At 34.5% G+C, this 19,214-nt stretch overlaps 1 protein-coding gene and 1 long non-coding RNA gene across 5 annotated transcripts; one reads left to right on the top strand and one right to left on the bottom strand.

The window, feature by feature from the left end:
- The first annotated feature begins 374 nt into the window (after nucleotides 1–374).
- Nucleotides 375–18,760, top strand: LOC114304286 (uncharacterized). 4 transcript variants are annotated; one of them, XR_014362686.1, is made up of 4 exons: nucleotides 375–599; nucleotides 6,935–7,228; nucleotides 9,846–10,265; nucleotides 18,357–18,760. It is a non-coding gene; the product is annotated as an uncharacterized LOC114304286 (long non-coding RNA). The 4 variants fall into 4 exon arrangements; XR_003644006.2 differs by having other exon boundaries at nucleotides 380–599; nucleotides 6,935–7,197; XR_014362688.1 differs by lacking the exon at nucleotides 9,846–10,265 and having other exon boundaries at nucleotides 379–599; nucleotides 6,935–7,130.
- LOC114268383 (phospholipase A1 PLIP1, chloroplastic) lies at nucleotides 7,982–11,869 on the bottom strand. Its single transcript, XM_082917156.1, has 5 exons — nucleotides 11,287–11,869; nucleotides 9,853–10,377; nucleotides 9,484–9,543; nucleotides 8,945–9,361; nucleotides 7,982–8,542 (listed from the first exon to the last, which is right to left on the bottom strand). Exons 1-5 carry the CDS (start codon nucleotides 11,854–11,856, stop codon nucleotides 8,123–8,125), a joined length of 1,992 nt encoding a protein of 663 aa, XP_082773282.1. The 5' UTR covers nucleotides 11,857–11,869; the 3' UTR covers nucleotides 7,982–8,122.
- Nucleotides 18,761–19,214: the final 454 nt, after the last annotated feature.

The raw sequence follows: 19,214 nt of genomic DNA, 5'->3' as shown, positions 1-19,214 counted from the left end.
AAAAGTGTTTTGGGAAGTTTTTTTTTTGGCTTTTTTCTTTTATCTTATTTTCGTCTTTAGTGAATTTTTCTTAAATTTTTTTTAGATTTTTTGATTCAGCTCGATAAGACAAACTGAAAAATTATAATTTTTTTAAAAATTCAAAAAAGACAAAAATAAATATTTTTTTTTGGTTTTTTCTTGTCTTTAGTCATTTTTTTTAATTTTTTTTTTTCATCTTGATAAGACGAATCAGGAAAAGGAAAAATTTTAATCACCAAATATAAAAAAAATTAAAAAAAGAATGATTTTTTTGTTTCTTGGTTGTCAAAATGTGTCAAAATTAAAACCGACTTAAAATAATAATAATAAATAATAAGTTGATAAAAAAAACAAAATGTTGAAGCGGACAAAACACATCAATTTGGCGTGATCGTTCTTATATCGATTAGCAAGTACAAACTATATACGGAGGGAGAATAAGAATAAAGTTATACAGGCATTTGGATATTGTTGCGATCGAATTGGCTTCGCGATCTCAATCTCAACCTCTCTCTCTCTCTCTCTCTCTGCGCCGAGGCGAAGAAGACGCCGGAGACGATCAAATATTTGTCTGTAAGGTTAGGGTTTCAATGCCTCTGATTTCACTAAAAAATTCTTCAAAATTCCCCAAATTCTTTAGTCTCGTTTGTGATTCTTACTGTGTTGGATTTTTGTATAGTTCATAAATTTTGTTCGATCATATCATGCAGATCTATATGTATTCATATAAGCCTCTTGATACAGGCGATGCATGTGGAAGTAACCGTCAAGAACGTGAAAGTTTATATTTGCTGTGTTGGACTTTTGTGTAGTTCATAAATTTTGTTTGATCATATGTATATGTGGATGTATATATATGCATATATGCCCCAGGCGATGCATGTGGAAGTAACCGTCAAGAAGGTAGAAATTTTAGAAATTACCTTTACTTGGATAATTGTTGACAATTGTGGAGGATAATTTTGAAAAGAACACCAATTGGGGTGTTTAGATATTGTAATAGTATAGATATTCTTCACAATGTCCCAATTTTTCCGTCTCATTTGTGATTCCTCTGTGTGTGCGCGCGTGTGTGTTTTTTTTTTTTTTTTGAATTATTTTTAGATTTTCTGTGTTGAACTTTTGATCATATGTGTGGATGTATATATATATATATATATATTCGTACACTGCAGCTTGATACAGGCAGTGTATGCGCAAGTAACAGTCAAGAACATGAAAGTCTTAGAAACTACCTCTACTTTGATAATTGTAAGCAATTGTGGAAGATAATTTTGAAAAGATCAGGGTGTTTACACATTCATAATTATAATAATATAGGTATTATTCTTCAAATTTTCTCAAAATTGTCTGTCTCATTTGTGACACTGATTCCTGTTTTTCAATCATTACTAGTGGTGGGTGCAAACACAATCCGTTCTCAACTATATATACATACTATATATTTTTGATGATTTGATGAATGGAGAAGATAAGTTAAATTTGATAACTCCTGGTAGTTATTTTATGAAACAGTTAACAAATATTGCCAATTTTGAAAAAATAAAAACCGGTACAAAGCTTCAAAACCTTGCGAGTTGTTTGCTTTATATAATAATATAGATAGTATATATACATATTTTTTTTGCTTTACTGTATTGAACTTTTGTTTATAGTTCATAACTTTTATTTGACCATATTTGCGGGTGTACCATGTACATATGCTTATACACACAATGCATGTGCAAGTAACTGTCAAGAATGTGAAAGTTTTAGAAATCACCTGTACATAATTGTAAGCAAGTTTGAAGGATGATTTTGAACATGAAAAGCGTTGCATACCATTGTTCACACAAAGTGTGTGTTACATATTATAATAGTATAGACATTGTTCAAGGTTTCAGAAATTCTTACCCACTCATTCGTGATTCTTGTTTTTTAATTATCTATACTATCTATACTATATTATTATTATATAAAGCAAAGGCTTTAGTTGGTGTCCTGAAGCCTTTGCTTCTCTTTATGCCAAGTGTCACATTTCTCTATGTGAAAAAAACAAAGCCTCACTTTGTATTCGAGGATGGGAGGACTTGAATCTAATATACGCTTACCAGTTGAGCAGCACACAACATATAGCGAATTTTTTGTTTTGTTTTGTTTTGTTTTTATTTATTCGAATTGCACACATATCACGTGTTCCAACCGCTAGATATTGTCATATGTGGGTGTACATAGATTCATATAGCCTATTGGTGTACACAATGCACAAAAGACTAGACTAGGAAGGCTAGCTACTAAGCTAGGTTCCAATCCTGATCACCTCTAAAAGAAATTTGCTGTTGAAGTTCTTACGAGACCATAACAAAAAAAAATTTGATAGAGATTTTCAATATAGACACTGACATGGGCAAAAAGGATCTTCATTACATCATTTAATGGTCTTAAAGCAGTCATGTGAATTTATCATTATCTCATATTAAGAAAAAACAATTATAATTATTAATGTGATTTTCTATAGTCGTGATGAAATGGAGATCCCCCATTACAAGAAGAGGATCTCAATCTTATATAGAGGGCACGTGAGAGGAGAATGTCCATTTTGAGATGTGTATCATAAAATTTGCAATATATGTTTATATATGTAAATATATACATATATATATATATATATATATTTTTTTTTTTGATAAATTGTTTATATATGTATATATACTAGAAGGGTAAGCACACTACGTGTGCAATCAAAATGATTATGGTAGTTGTGAATCCCTCTCTGTATGTTATTCTTTGTGAGTCTGTATATTTGTCCATAACTGCTCTTGTGGGTATATAAAGGTAGTTATACAGAGCTATAAGGGGTATTTAGGAATAGGGCAAAACCGTGACATAAACACCAAGTCAAGCCTTTGCTTTGTATGATAGAATAGAAGAATAGATAGAATGGATATATATGATTTTTAGTTTTCCATATAAAGAGAGAACTCTTTAACAAATTATCAGTTCTAGCTAGTTATCAAACATCACCAGCTAACTTCCGGTTTCTATATGTGTGCTTGTGTCCAATTTTGTTTACTTATTTTTATGATGGGTAAATATAACCGCACCTTTTGATTGGTTCTAGTACTTTGGTTCTTTTATTAAAAGCTTATCCTTAATTTAATAAATTACCCAACCTATACTTCATGCTATTGCTCTCTTTCATCACACATCGCTGACTTTGACACTAGAGGACAACAATTTGCTTTTCCAACCTGTGTCAAACAACTCTGTCAATGAGAGCTCTTGGGAGTCATCAGCCTATTATCCCCGGCCTACCTTTGATCTGTTGAGCGATAACCCGTCCACACAGGACTCCCGGATCACTATGGCCGACTTTTGTCTTTGTTCAACTAGTCGGGTCTCACATTTAGGTAGGCTTATACCATTATGCTCAAAGGTAGAATCTTAGCTTCAGCCTACCTTCGCACACCTCAGTTACTCTTTAGGGGATAATTTTGAAAAGGAAAAGCGGTAAGTACCACGTTCACACTAACTGGGTGTTTACACATTATAATAGTTGACATTGTTCAAAATTTCCCATTCGTGATTCTTGTTTCTTTAATTATTTTATTGTTATTATTTTTAGCTTTATTGTCTTGGACTTTTGTGTAGTGCATGGTAATTTTTATTTGATCATATACATGGGTGTACATAGATTCATACTAGCCTAGCCGCGTACGCAATACATGTGTAAGTAATCATCAAGAACATGAAGAACATGAGAGTTTTAGAAACTCTCTCTACTTTGATAATTGTAAGCAATTGTGGAGGATAATTTTGAAAAGAAAAAAGCGTTACACAAGTCATTCAAACCAACCGGGGACAATTTTTTTTAAAATTATTTTTATTTTTTCACTTTCCTTATTGATGTGGCTGTTTGGTATGAAAACAAGCAAGATTGGCGTTACAAATTTTTAGATTTTTATACCGAAGCTAGGGAATGCCATACACCAAGTCTCATGGTTAGTCTTTTAAAGCAGTTTTGCAATTGGTTGCAATAAGGACAATTGAAAGAATTTTGGTAGCTGGACCAAATTGCCTCTTTGCTGATTAGATTGTATATGGATGTGGCATAGTTTCTTATCATTCTTAATGGATGTTTTGGGCTGCATTTTTATGTTTTAATGTCAATGTTTAGCGGACAATACCTCTTAAAAATAGCAAGGTCGAGTATGCAATTTACTAGGTCATCTGATTAATCATCCCTAGAAAGGGTTAGGCTCTTGTTTAACGCAATTATTGCATAATATGCTTTGGTGTCCAGCCCGGACTCATCCTGTTACCTTAATATGGTTCAACCATTTAATTTCAGCTTAAGCTGTTGAGTGTTATGTGAACTTATGATGCAATGTAGATAATTATATAAGATGCAGGAAATTGTTAGGAAAGTTCAGAAAATGTTGAGCACTTTTTTTGTGTGTGTGGATATTTGTCATCTAGAATGAATTTATATGTAGCGAAATACACATGAAGATGGCTTCCTAAAAATTCTTCCTCATATTCCTCACTTCGCTTATGAAATTTAATAAAATAAAAAAAGTAAAAGCAAAACCTTCGTAAAGTTTATGAAATATTCAATTTTAACCCCTTAACCCTCAACTCCGTTGCATAGGATATTTTTGAAAAATTGATATGTTTTATTAAATAGAAATATTTTATAATTTGGTTATTGGCTCTGAACCTTCAAGAAATTGTAGCCTCCCCAGAAAGGTTTGAAATTGGTTGCCTGCTTGTTCTCTTCACTCAACACACAAATTTATGTTTAGGAGCAGAACTTGGAAGTGTCATGTTATAGGTATACTCATTCTACCAAATTTCTCATTTTTGTCTGGAATTTTTTTTTTAACCTGGCTAAATGTATGAAATGAGACATTTCAATTAAGTTTAGATTTGTTAGACTTTTGGTTTATTTTCTCTCGTGGGTATTATAATGGATTATCCTATGGAGAAAATGCAACTTGTAATATTGCATGGTTACAAACGCCAATACAAAACAAGGAATGCTAGGATCATATAAATGTTATTGATAAATGTGGGAAAATTTGTCACTTCATTCTCATTATGTGAATATTGTGTTAATGCTTACAAATTTTCGAAGTGCATGCCGAATATCTAATTCTAGTGTCTGTCTGGATTAATTGGAGGTGAATTGAGATGATTCCATGTTTACTTTGATCCAAGTAGGAAGTATCTGTCTGGCTTATATCACTTGAAAAAAGTAGGGATTGAAGTAGGGAAGCAGAGTAACAACTTAGACAGATTTATCTAGTATGTTGATTATGGAATTAAATGCTGAAATCTGGGATATTTTGTTGAGAATCACCTTTACTGTAATGTCCTGAATTGGTATTGCAGCGAACAACTTACTTAAAATGCCTTGCCTACATGATATTTGCTGTGACTATTACAGAGATTTTTATCTTTGCAGACCCAGGCTTGATTTTGTCTTCACTAATATCAGTTGCCATACACTTCTAGGAATGGAGTATATGATTTCAAAATTGCATCCACAGGATTCTTTCCCTTCTGGTCTCAATTGTTTTGTAGAGTTTAGAGAATTGTGTGTTTGTATAAAGATACAGTGGCATAGCTTGTTAATGTATACTATACACCCTCAATTTCAGTTCTTTTTCTAAATATATTTTACTTATCTAAAACAAGAAATGACGATGTGATGTTATGCAATTATATTGTATAAGTTCTATGTTCAGTCCTAGAAGGTTGTATGTGGGTGGGCAGATTTAAATTCAAAGGGATTTTGGATTCCAATTTGCAATTATATAGGACGATTTATTTTGGAGACCTAAGGAGGTGGATAAAATAAAATTCATTAGAGTGGTGATATACAAACAGAAAATATATTATACATAATGAGTGAGCTGGGTTTTGAGCCTATCACTTTAGAACAAAGAGCCCATTGACGTGCCTTTAATTACACAAATGACACTGCTACATCATTCTGGTGCAAAATCCGGAATAAATGTTCTGGTGTGTTAAGTTATGTACTTGAGGGTATTAGTGTCATTGTACTTGTTCTCTTATTATTATAAATACAAGTGCTTAGTGAGGTAAAAAACCTAATTAGGTTTAGTGCCTCTTCCAGCAAATCTCTCTCTCTCTTCAACTATTATGCTACAGTTTTAACTTGGTATCAGAGCGGGTTCTTATTCTTTGTTCTTCCATTTTTTTTCTTTATTTTTTATTCTTTTATTCTTTCTGTTCCTGTCGCATAATGTAAAAAAAATAAAAAATCCCTACCATGATCGACTAAGATTGGGGGGGGGGGGGGGGGTTCTCAGAAAAGTAGGCCTACTTTTTCCCACTTTTTTTTTTTTCTTTCTTTGTTTTTGGAATAGTAGGCCTATTTTTTCGATTTCTGCCTTCTGCTGTTTTTGCTTCAATCCAACCCTTGGGCTGCCTTCTCTAGCAGCCGTATCTGGATGGTGTTTGATTGATTTTCAGCCCCTCGGTGCTTCGGTTGATTGCTTTTGGGTCTCCACAGGCTTGTTTTTGGTCTCCTGCTTCAGTGTGATTGTCTTTTTTGCCCTATCCTTGCTGCTGTTATTGGGTTGTGGCTGGATTATTCTTTGGGTGTGCTCACATTTTTTAGCATTTTTCAAATGGTTATGATCCTTGTGCATCTAGAAATCCGTTTTGGCATGTAATTTTTTTTTGGCAATTTTGTATCACTATCTTTTTGTGAAATTGGATTTTTTTCATTTCCATTTGGTACAGTTGCTCAATTACAGCAGTAGAATATGGTTTAGAAGGGGATTATATTAAATGCTTCTTTAGCTCTTTTTCTTTACTTGTTTTAGTTTATTGCCATGTTGCACATATTTTTTCACATTATAAGCCTTTTAACTCTCTCTCTCTCTCTTCCTTTGGTTCACAGCATCATGCCAAGTACGAGAAATGCTTCATATGCAACAAGTATACCAATGGCATATTCAACACCGCTTATGAGATAAAGAAAAAGATGGCTGCCAAGGGAGTGTAAATAATGTTGCTGAGCGTGGTATTGGGTTACGGCTTGCTGAGCATGGTATTTGGTTACGGCTTGCTGAGCGTGTTACTGGGTTATGGCTTTGGTATGTACGTGGAGTACCCCACTCACTGAATGGTGCAAGTCAACTTTTCACCTGATCTTCCTTGATGGTATTAGATTCAGAATTACATTGAAATGCATGTATACATCCACAACTGAGCTAGTGTAATCTGATTTCCACAATGATAAGCATTTTGTACAAATTCAGGCATGCGAGTTGATTGTCAGATCTTTTCCTTTTTTCCTTTATAGATTTGGAATTCTTTTTTTTTTTTGTTTTCTTTTCCTTTTCTGTTCACAATCGTATGCATAGTAAATGTGCTTTTTTAGATAGTGTACACCACCATCCAAGCCCTGGATCTTTGGTTCAGTTAGGAGGTGAAGTATTTGTTTTGGTCCAATTAAGTGTTAACTGATAACGCTAGAGTTTTACATTTTAGAACACATTTTTAGAACACACATTCTGAAACATGATTCATTTTCATTCCAAAATAGAAATTTAGCGATGCAAAGTGATCTCAAATTCTTCCTATATATTTTGTGAAGAGTTTCTCATATAAAGAGGAATTTTTTTTTTCCCAAATATAATGAACTAAAATTTAGACTGGTCATAATACTTTTAGAATTGTGTTTTTACATGATTAATTCTAGAATTATGTTTTTACACGATTAATTCTAGAATTATATTTTCACATGATTAATTTTCAAATTGAGTTTTTACACTATCAATTCTAGAATTGTGTTTGCAAAGCTGCTTGTAGACGTGTTCTGTAAGCAGATGAGAACACTCGCAAAATATTTTTGATATGTAAACCATCTTGTGAGTGCAGTTTGCGTACAAGTCTATATATATACATGTCATTGGAAGTGTGAGCAACTGTACCTTTATAAATTTGTGGATAACAAACATATAAAATTGTCACTAGGAAGTGTAGGCAACGTATGTACATGAGATAGGTGAGAAAAAAAAAGAAGAAAAAACTGTACCCCAAACTTGAGCCGTTATGAACATACTCTACATTCTGTGATAATACTTTAGACACCGGTCATCACTTCATTAGTTACCAGCCTGTTACCCTCTAGGTCACGTTCATGGCTCCATGCGTGTGGCGATTTTGAAGTCAATAGCGGCCACAAGAGACTTCTCTGTTTCCTCACCTTCCTGACGACCATCTTTGTGTTTTGCCTTATAACCGCGTTGACAGCCTTGAGGTAGTTGCCTGAATCATGGTCTCTGAGGATGGTACCTTCTGAACCGTAGGCTGTAGGGTTCTTTAAAGTTTCCAGTGGGTGGGGGGAATTGAGGAAGGCACCGAGGGCATTGTTGGTAATGCTGCATTGAGTGTTTTCTAGGGCATAGAGGGCACTCCCTGGAGGGAGTAAAGGGTGAGGAGGAGATGTCTTCTCGTCGGGTTGGAGAATGAATATTTTACCCATAGGAGAGTACAATAGTTTCTGCGTAAACAATAGCATGTGTAAAGTAGAATTAGATTGCCAATTGAATCTAAACGAAAAATTATGAACCTTCCTCTTAGGACGATTGTAAAACGAACCGAGTTTCTCGAGTTTGACTCGTTAAAAGCTGGTTTGAGATCGGTTCATTAGGTAAATAAATCAAACTTGAACACATTTTGAAGTTAGCCAAGTTTTCAAGCCAAGCTTGAAAAACTTATTACTCGGTTGAACTTGGTTATGTGCTATTTAGAAAACCAAGTTGCTCAAGCTCAACTTGTGATCGGCTCGATTAAAGTTTGTTAGAATTCAACTCGAAAGGTAAACAATTAATGTTGAACACATTTTGAAACTTGTTAAGTTTTCAAACACGTTAAGTTTAAGGAGTTGTGAGATGAGAGTTACCTTCTTATTCAGACATGGGTGGGATGGGAAAGAGCCATTCAAATGCTTGAGGAGTAGGGCCACATGGTTGGGGTAGTTGCAAGCGAATGCTCGTGGGACAATATCTCTATGCATCATCACACAATGGACACGGTCCTCATCCAAGCCCAACTCGTTAAGAAACTTTTGGCCTCCACAGAACACGAACGGTGATCCAAAGGTAACAACTGGTCGCAGAACATTGGGCTTGACAACCTTCCTCGACAAGAGCATCAAGTTGACTAAGAGTGAAAGGCTACCGCCAAGAGAATGACCTGTGAATTGAAGCTTTGCCCGTTCCCCATGGTTAGTCAAATGCTCCATAATTTCCGGCATGAATTGCTCGTACATTCCCTTTGCAGCTTCATAAATTCCTCTATGAACAAGCGCTTCCGTACCCTACAAGAAATACTAAATTGTTTATGAATGATTCTCTGGCTTCTCTCCTCTGCAGTGTTTCTGTCATCACCATGCTATTAAGAACTCAAGTGAAGTGCTAAGAGTTTCGCAATTGTGCTTACCTCGAATTTAGTGGGTTCAAAGAAGAGATTTGCCTGCCACGATGCTAGAGAGTCCGATCCCTGTAATTTGTGGATAAATAAAACGTCAAAAGTTGTGACGAGAAGGGAAAAAGTGTCGGATGAGGAAAGAATTGAAAACTTTTTGAAATTTAGATTTAGATTTAGACTTATTTGGAAATTATATCAAATTATAATTTAAATATTATGTTTAGTAACCGTCATTAGGTTTTCTTTAGAAATAGGCAATTATGTAATAGGTGTATACGGACTATGATATTTAATTGAGTTTTTGATATCAAGATCAAAGATTTTCGGGTTTTTATTTTTCTTTTATTTTACATTGACATTGAATATGAATGCAGCGATTACCTGGATGATGAAGTTGCGAGTATATGTGCTCGGATCATCACAAACAAACCATTCACAAGGCGATGAATGAAGCGATTGAAGGTCCCTTGCCGCCTCCTGTTTTTCTGTCTCACCTGCAGCGACCACTGTTATCATAGTTGAAGCCGCCAAAGAAGCAGCCATCTCTGATTTGTATACTCGAGGTGACGAACTCTCTTCCTCTTGTCCGTGATCTTCATCACCATCTGATGCCACATCATTGCCTTCTTGTTCGGTTTCCGAGCCAAGGGATGAAAGGTCCTTGGTGTACGAGTGGACATATGATGCAGCTGAAGCAGCAATCTCATACGCAACAGTGGGGCGGTTTACACGTTTCTCGTCAGATATTCCTGCTTTCTTTGGATCAGATACAGTGGGAGCTGAGGCAGTCACAGGTACGCCATTGGTTTCCCTATCTGGTTTTGCTTTTAGTGCTTCTGCTTCTGCTTTCTTCTCTAAGGAAGATGTTACGAGGCGTAGACCATAGTATCGTCTTAAATCCTTAGCCTGCATGTTAATGGGATCAAACTACTTTATTTTTCTGAAAAACTGAAGCAAATTTACTAGGAAACGATATTTTCACCAAATATTATCATCTCCATCTGATATTTTATGAATTTATATAAAACATTTGTGGAGAAGGACATGAAAAATGAAAATATATGGAGCATAGTATTCATTAGATGATACCCATTCTTGCAGGCTGAGGTTGCACGCCTCGGTTTGGTTGAGTTTTCAGAATTTATTTTCTAAGAAAATCTCAAAAAACTAGTTTGGTGATTTAAAAAAAATATAAATTAAAACACATTATTTTCATATGGACTTCTCTTTTTTGGGACACAAATAATGTTTTGATGTTTATTTTTCTCAAACTAGTTTCAATTTTTCAAAAAACAAGTTGTGAAAACTTAACCAACCAGAGGTCCTAAAATACCACTGTGGCACATGCACGTAGATCTCCCGACTAATGAGACCTTGCAAAAGAGGAATAAATAGAGTCGATCTTCTCTGTTAGTCAATTGACCTATGTTGGTTAGGTTAGCTCTACCTATTCTGTGACTAAAGCTTTATTGGTCCGAGATCATCATACTAACATGTTGAGTTGGTGCTCTCGACTAGGGCACTTAAGGTTAAGTATTTGATGCACAGTAATGGCAAAAATGTAGTAATAGTAAGCTGACCAAGGTTGGTCAGTTTTTTTTTTGTTTTTGAACAAAAGGTTGGCTTTATCTATTTCGTTAGTAGTGCTCTTATTGGTCTGAGAGCATGATACTGGCATGTTAAGTTGGAGTTCCGAACTAGGGGGGCTTGAGGTTAAGTATTTGAACCATGTTAGGTGTCACTAGTTAAACAAGATTACAAGGAAAATTGATTCAACCATTGGCAATAATATTTTAGGGTTTAAGCAAAACGTACCTTAATCTCTGGTATCACATAAGCCATGTTGCACAGGAAGGCTAGCTGAGCTAAAAGCTTAGCATCAGACCACAGAACTTCAACCAACAACCTTGAGAATGACTCGCAATCAATTTTTGGCTTCCCCTCTTCTTCTTCATCGCCATAGTCCGCTTCACAACCACCCTCATCTTCATCGCAATCTTGGTGGCTATCTGCATCGCCAGCCACTTCATCTTTCTGTTGCCTCTCTCTCCAATGGCTTTGATGCTGCAGTAGCCTCTCGACCCAATTTGCTCTCTTTTTCACCTCCTCCTCGTCTTCGTCGCTCTCTGTTGTGGTCTCCGTTATGTTCATCTCCTCCTTACTCGTCTCTGTTATATTCATCTCCTTACTCGAATCTGTTATGTTCATCTCCTTACTCGTATCCGGATCAAATAGAAATGACCGAAGCGAGCTTGGGAAAATTGAACTGGACAACTTGAAATTGAATATGCCCATAGAATGGCTATTCTTTAGTTCTGGTTGCTGCGTTGTTGAGGCCCGAATTTGGTTGTAGTAAAGATGGTTGTCGGAATATGATCGTGTCATGATTTTGCATCGGTTACAGGCGATGCATGTGGAAGTAACCGTCGAGAACGTGAAAGTTTATATTTACTGTGTTGGACTTTTGTGTAGTTCATAAATTTTGTTTGATCATATGTATATGTGGATGTATATATATTCATATGTGCCCCAGGCGATGCATGTGGAAGTAACCGTCAAGAAGGTAGAAATTTTAGAAATTACCTTTACTTGGATAATTGTTGACAATTGTGGAGGATAATTTTGAAAAGAACACCAATTGGGGTGTTTAGATATTGTAATAGTTTAGATATTCTTCACAATGTCCCAATTTTTCCGTCTCATTTGTGATTCCTCTCTGTGTGTGTGTGCGTGTGTTTTTTTTTTTTTTTTGAATTATTTTTAGATTTTCTGTGTTGAACTTTTGATCATATATGTGGATGTATATATATATATATATATATATTCGTACACTGCAGCTTGATACAGGCAGTGTATGCACAAGTAACAGTCAAGAACATGAAAGTCTTAGAAACTACCTCTACTTTGATAATTGTAAGCAATTGTGGAAGATGAATTTGAAAAGATCAGGATGTTTACACATTCATAATTATAATAATTTAGGTATGATTCTTCAAATTTTCTCAAAATTGTCTGTCTCATTTGTGACACTGATTCCTGTTTTTCAATCATTACTAGTGGTGGGTGCAAACCCAATCCGTTCTCAACTATATATACATAACCCCCTCCGTCCCATAATATTAGTCCCTTATTCCATTTTTCATTGTCCCAAAATATTAGTCCCTCTTCAAAAATCAAGTACAAAAATAATATAAAATTCTTATTTTGCCCTTCTTTTAAATTCATAAATAATATAAAAAGTACAATTATGACATTGATATTCCCAAAAAAATGTACTATCAAAGGGTAATTTTGGAAAATCAACTTTTTTAAAGTACTACCAAAAAAAGTTGGATTCCCCAAAAGGGACCATTATTTTGGGACAGAGGGAGTATATATTTTTGATGATTTGATGAATGGAGAAGATAAGTTAAATTTGATAACTCTTGGTAGTTATTTTATGAAACAGTTAACAAATAGTGCCAATTTTGAAAAAATAAAAACCGGTACAAAGCTTCAAAACCTTGTGAGTTGGTTGCTTTATATAATAATATAGATAGTATATACACATATTTTTTTTGCTTTACTGTATTGAACTTTTGTTTATAGTTCATAACTTTTATTTGACCATATATGCGGGTGTACCATGTACACATGCTTATACACACAATGCACGTGCAAGTAACTGTCAAGAATGTGAAAGTTTTAGAAATCACCTGTACATAATTGTAAGCAAGTTTGAAGGATGATTTTGAACATGAAAAGCGTTACATACCATTGTTCACACAAAGTGTGTGTTACATATTATAATAGTATAGACATTGTTCAAGGTTTCTGAAATTCTTACCCACTCATTCGTGATTCTTGTTTTTTAATTATCTATACTATCTATACTATATTATTATTATATAAAGCAAAGGCTTTAGTTGGTGTCCTGAAGCCTTTGCTTCTCTTTATGCCAAGTGTCACATTTCTCTATGTGAAAAAAACAAAGCCTCACTTTGTATTCGAGGATGGGAGGACTTGAATCTAATATACGCTTACCAGTTGAGCAGCACACAACATATAGCGAATTTTTTGTTTTGTTTTGTTTTTATTTATTCGAATTGCACACGTATCACGTGTTCCAACTGCTAGATATTGTCATATGTGGGTGTACATAGATTCATATAGCCTATTGGTGTACACAATGCACAAAAGACTAGACTAGGAAGGCTAGCTACTAAGCTAGGTTCCAATCCTGATCACCTCTAAAAGAAATTTGCTGTTGAAGTTCTTACGAGACCATAACAAAAAAAAATTTGATAGAGATTTTCAATATAGACACTGACATGGGCAAAAAGGATCTTCATTACATCATTTAATGGTCTTAAAGCAGTCATGTGAATTTATCATTATCTCATATTAAGAAAAAACAATTATAATTATTAATGTGATTTTCTATAGTCGTGATGAAATGGAGATCCCCCATTACAAGAAGAGGATCTCAATCTTATATAGAGGGCACGTGAGAGGCGAATGTCCATTTTGAGATGTGTATCATAAAATTTGCAATATATGTTTATATATGTAAATATATACATATATATATATATATATATATATTTTTGATAAATTGTTTATATATGTATATATACTAGAAGGGTAAGCACACTACGTGTGCAATCAGAATGATTATGGTAGTTGTGAATCTCTCTCTGTATGTTATTCTTTGTGAGTCTGTATATTTGTCCATAACTACTCTTGTGGGTATATAAAGGTAGTTATACAGAGCTATAAGGGGTATTTAGGAATAGGGCAAAACCGTGACATAAACACCAAGTCAAGCCTTTGCTTTGTATGATAGAATAGAAGAATAGATAGAATGGATATATATGATTTTTAGTTTTCCATATAAAGAGAGAACTCTTTAACAAATTATCAGTTCTAGCTAGTTATCAAACATCACCAGCTAACTTCCGGTTTCTATATGTGTGCTTGTGTCCAATTTTGTTTACTTATTTTTATGATGGGTAAATATAACCGCACCTTTTGATTGGTTCTAGTACTTTGGTTCTTTTATTAAAAGCTTATCCTTAATTTAATAAATTACCCAACCTATACTTCATGCTATTGCTCTCTTTCATCACACATCGCTGACTTTGACACTAGAGGACAACAATTTGCTTTTCCAACCTGTGTCAAACAACTCTGTCAATGAGAGCTCTTGGGAGTCATCAGCCTATTATCCCCGGCCTACCTTTGATCTGTTGAGCGATAACCCGTCCACACAGGACTCCCGGATCACTATGGCCGACTTTTGTCTTTGTTCAACTAGTCGGGTCTCACATTTAGGTAGGCTTATACCATTATGCTCAAAGGTAGAATCTTAGCTTCAGCCTACCTTCGCACACCTCAGTTACTCTTTAGGGGATAATTTTGAAAAGGAAAAGCGGTAAGTACCACGTTCACACTAACTGGGTGTTTACACATTATAATAGTTGACATTGTTCAAAATTTCCCATTCGTGATTCTTGTTTCTTTAATTATTTTATTGTTATTATTTTTAGCTTTATTGTCTTGGACTTTTGTGTAGTGCATGATAATTTTTATTTGATCATATACATGGGTGTACATAGATTCATGCTAGCCTAGCTGCATACGCAATACATGTGTAAGTAATCATCAAGAACATGAAGAACATGAAGAACATGAGAGTTTTAGAAACTCTCTCTACTTTGATAATTGTAAGCGATTGTGGAGGATAATTTTGAAAAGAAAAAAGCGTTACACAAGTCATTCAAACCAACCGGGGACAATTTTTTTTAAAATTATTTTTATTTTTTCACTTTCCTTATTGATGTGGCTGTTTGGTATGAAAACAAGCAAGATTGGCGTTACAAATTTTTAGATTTCTATACCGAAGCTAGGGAATGCCATACACCAAGTCTCATGGTTAGTCTTTTAAAGCAGTTTTGCAATTGGTTGCAATAAGGACAATTGAAAGAATTTTGGTAGCTGGACCAAATTGCCTCTTTGCTGATTAGATTGTATATGGATGTGGCATAGTTTCTTATCATTCTTAATGGATGTTTTGGGCTGCATTTTTATGTTTTAATGTCAATGTTTAGCGGACAATACCTCTTAAAAATAGCGAGGTCGAGTATGCAATTTACTAGGTCATCTGATTCATCATCCCTAGAAAGGGTTAGGCTCTTGTTTAACGCAATTATTGCATAATATACTTTGGTGTCCAGCCCGGACTCATCCTGTTACCTTAATATGGTTCAACCATTTAATTTCAGCTTAAGCTGTTGAGTGTTATGTGAACTTATGATGCAATGTAGATAATTATATATGATGCAGGAAATTGTTAGGAAAGTTCAGAAAATGTTGAGCACTTTTTTTTTGTGTGTGGATATTTGTCATCTAGAATGAATTTATATGTAGAGAAATACACATGAAGATGGCTTCCTAAAAATTCTTCCTCATATTCCTCACTTCGCTTATGAAATTTAATAAAATAAAAAAAGTAAAAGCAAAACCTTCGTAAAGTTTATGAAATATTCAATTTTAACCCCTTAACCCTCAACTCCGTTGCATAGGATATTTTTGAAAAATTGATATGTTTTATTAAATAGAAATATTTTATAATTTGGTTATTGGCTCTGAACCTTCAAGAAATTGTAGCCTCCCCAGAAAGGTTTGAAATTGGTCGCCTGCTTGTTCTCTTCACTCAACACACAAATTTATGTTTAGGAGCAGAACTTGGATGTGTCATGTTATAGGTATACTCATTCTACCAAATTTCTCATTTTTGTCTGGAAATTTTTTTTTAACCTGGCTAAATGTATGAAATGAGACATTTCAATAAAGTTTAGATTTGTTAGACTTTTGGTTTATTTTCTCTCGTGGGTATTATAATGAATTATTCTATTTTCATTTTATAGCATCTGGAGAAAATGCAAGTTGTAATATTGCATGGTTACAAACGCCAATACGAAACAAGGAATGCTAGGATCATATAAATGTTATTGATAAATGAGGGAAAATTTGTCACTTCATTCTCATTATGTGAATATTGTGTTAATGCTTACAAATTTTCGAAGTGCATGTCGAATATCTAATTCTAGTGTCTGTCTGGATTAATTGGAGGTGAATTGAGATGATTCCATGTTTACTTTGATCCAAGTAGGAAGTATCTGTCTGGCTTATATCACTTGAAAAAAGTAGGGATTGAAGTAGGGAAACCGAGTAACAACTTAGACAGATTTATCTAGTATGTTGATTATGGAATTAAATGCTGAAATCTGGGATATTTTGTTGAGAATCACCTTTACTGTAATGTCCTGAATTGGTATTGCAGCGAACAACTTACTTAAAATGCCTTGCCTACATGATATTTGCTGTGACTATTACGGAGATTTTTATCTTTGCAGACCCAGGCTTGATTTTGTCTTCACTAATATCAGTTGCCATACACTTCTAGGAATGGAGTATATGATTTCAAAATTGCATCCACAGGATTCTTTCCCTTCTGGTCTCAATTGTTTTGTAGAGTTTAGAGAATTGTGTGTTTGTATAAAGATACAGTGGTATAGCTTGTTAATGTATACTATACACCCTCAATTTCAGTTCTTTTTCTAAATATATTTTACTTGTCTAAAACAAGAAATGACGTTCTATGTTCAGTCCTAGAAGGTTGTATGTGGGTGGGCAGATTTAAATTCAAAGGGATTTTGGATTCCAATTTGCAATTATATAGGACGATTTATTTTGGAGACCTAAGGAGGTGGATAAAATAAAATTCATTAGAGTGGTGATATACAAACAGAAAATATATATTATACATAATGAGTGAGCTGGGTTTTGAGCCTATCACTTTAGAACAAAGAGCCCATTGACGTGCCTTTAATTACACAAATGGCACTGTTACATCATTCTGGTGCAAAATCCGGAATAAATGTTCTGGTGTGTTAAGTTATGTACTTGAGGGTATTAGTGTCATTGTACTTATTCTCTTATTATTATAAATACAAGTGCTTAGTGAGGTAAAAAACCTAATTAGGTTTAGTGCCTCTTCCAGCAAATCTCTCTCTCTCTCAACTGTTATGCTACAGTTTTAACTTGGTATCAGAGCAGGTTCTTATTCTTTGTTCTTCTATTTTTTTTCTTTATTTTTTATTCTTTTATTCTTTCTGTTCCTGTCGCATAATGTAAAATAAATAAAAAAATAAAAAATCCCTACCATGATCGACTAGGATTGGGGGGGGGGGGGGGGTTCTCAGAAAAGTTTTCAAAAATTTTTGTTCTTGGTTGCCTACTTTTTCCCATTTTTTTTTTTTTTTCTTTGTTTTTGGAATAGTAGGCCTATTTTTTCGATTTCTGCCTTCTGCTGTTTTTGCTTCAATCCAACCCTTGGGCTGCCTTCTCTTGCAGCCGTATCTGGATGGTGTTTGATTGATTTTCAGCCCCTCGGTGCTTCGGTTGATTGCTTTTGGGTCTCCACAGGCTTGTTTTTGGTCTCCTGCTTCAGTGTGATTGTCTTTTTTGCCCTATCCTTGCTGCTGTTATTGGGTTGTGGCTGGATTATTCTTTGGGTGTGCTCACATTTTTTAGCATTTTTCAAATGGTTATGATCCTTGTGCATCTAGAAATCCGTTTTGGCATGTAATTTTTTTTTGGCAATTATTGTATCACTATCTTTTTGTGAAATTGGATTTTTTTCATTTCCATTTGGTACAGTTGCTCAATTACAGCAGTAGAATATGGTTTAGAAGGGGATTATATTAAATGCTTCTTTAGCTCTTTTTCTTTACTTGTTTTAGTTTATTGCCATGTTGCACATATTTTTTCACATTATAAGCCTTTTAACTCTCTCTCTCTCTCTCTCTCTCTCTCTCTCTCTCTCTTCCTTTGGTTCACAGCATCATGCCAAGTACGAGAAATGCTTCATATGCAACAAGTATACCAATGGCATATTCAACACCGCTTGTGAGATAAAGAAAAAGATGGCTGCCAAGGGAGTGTAAATAATGTTGCTGAGCGTGGTATTGGGTTACGGCTTGCTGAGCATGGTATTTGGTTACGGCTTGCTGAGCGTGTTACTGGGTTATGGCTTTGGTATGTACGTGGAGTACCCCGCTCACTGAATGGTGCAAGTCAACTTTTCACCTGATCTTCCTTGATGGTATTAGATTCAGAATCACATTGAAATGCATGTATACATCCACAACTGAGCTAGTGTAATCTGATTTCCACAATGATAAGCATTTTGTACAAATTCAGGCATGCGAGTTGATTGTCAGATCTTTTCCTTTTTTCCTTTAAAGATTTGGAATTCTTTTTTTTTTTGTTTTCTTTTCCTTTTCTGTTCACAATCGTATGCATAGTAAATGGGCTTTGTTAGATAGTGTACACCACCATCCAAGCCTTGGATCTTTGGTTCAGTTGGGAGGTGAAGTATTTGTTTTGGTCCAATTAAGTGTTAACTGATAACGCTAGAGTTTTACATTTTAGAACACATTTTTAGAACACACATTCTGAAACATGATTCATTTTCATTCCAAAATAGAAATTTAGCGATGCAAAGTGATCTCAAATTCTTCCTATATATTTTGTGAAGAGTTTCTCATATAAAGAGGAATTTTTGTTTTCCAAATATAATGAACTAAAATTTAGACTGGTCATAATACTTTTAGAATTGTGTTTTTACATGATTAATTCTAGAATTATGTTTTTACACGATTAATTCTAGAATTATATTTTCACATGATTAATTTTCA

Source organism: Camellia sinensis, chromosome 2 (assembly GCF_055761805.1).
Source record: "Camellia sinensis isolate YWXY chromosome 2, ASM5576180v1, whole genome shotgun sequence".
In the NCBI taxonomy this organism is placed as follows: Eukaryota; Viridiplantae; Streptophyta; class Magnoliopsida; order Ericales; family Theaceae; genus Camellia; species Camellia sinensis.
This window is presented reverse-complemented; position numbering and strand designations above follow the sequence as displayed.

Coding starts and splice junctions, on each gene's coding strand:
- LOC114268383 (XM_082917156.1), bottom strand. CDS start 11,856: ATGACACGATCATATTCCGACAACCATCTTTACTACAACCAAATTCGG. Junction 9,544..9,852: donor CTCGCAACTTCATCATCCAG/GTAATCGCTGCA, acceptor CACAAATTACAG/GGATCGGACTCTCTAGCATC. Junction 8,543..8,944: donor ACCCATGTCTGAATAAGAAG/GTAACTCTCATC, acceptor TTGTTTACGCAG/AAACTATTGTACTCTCCTAT.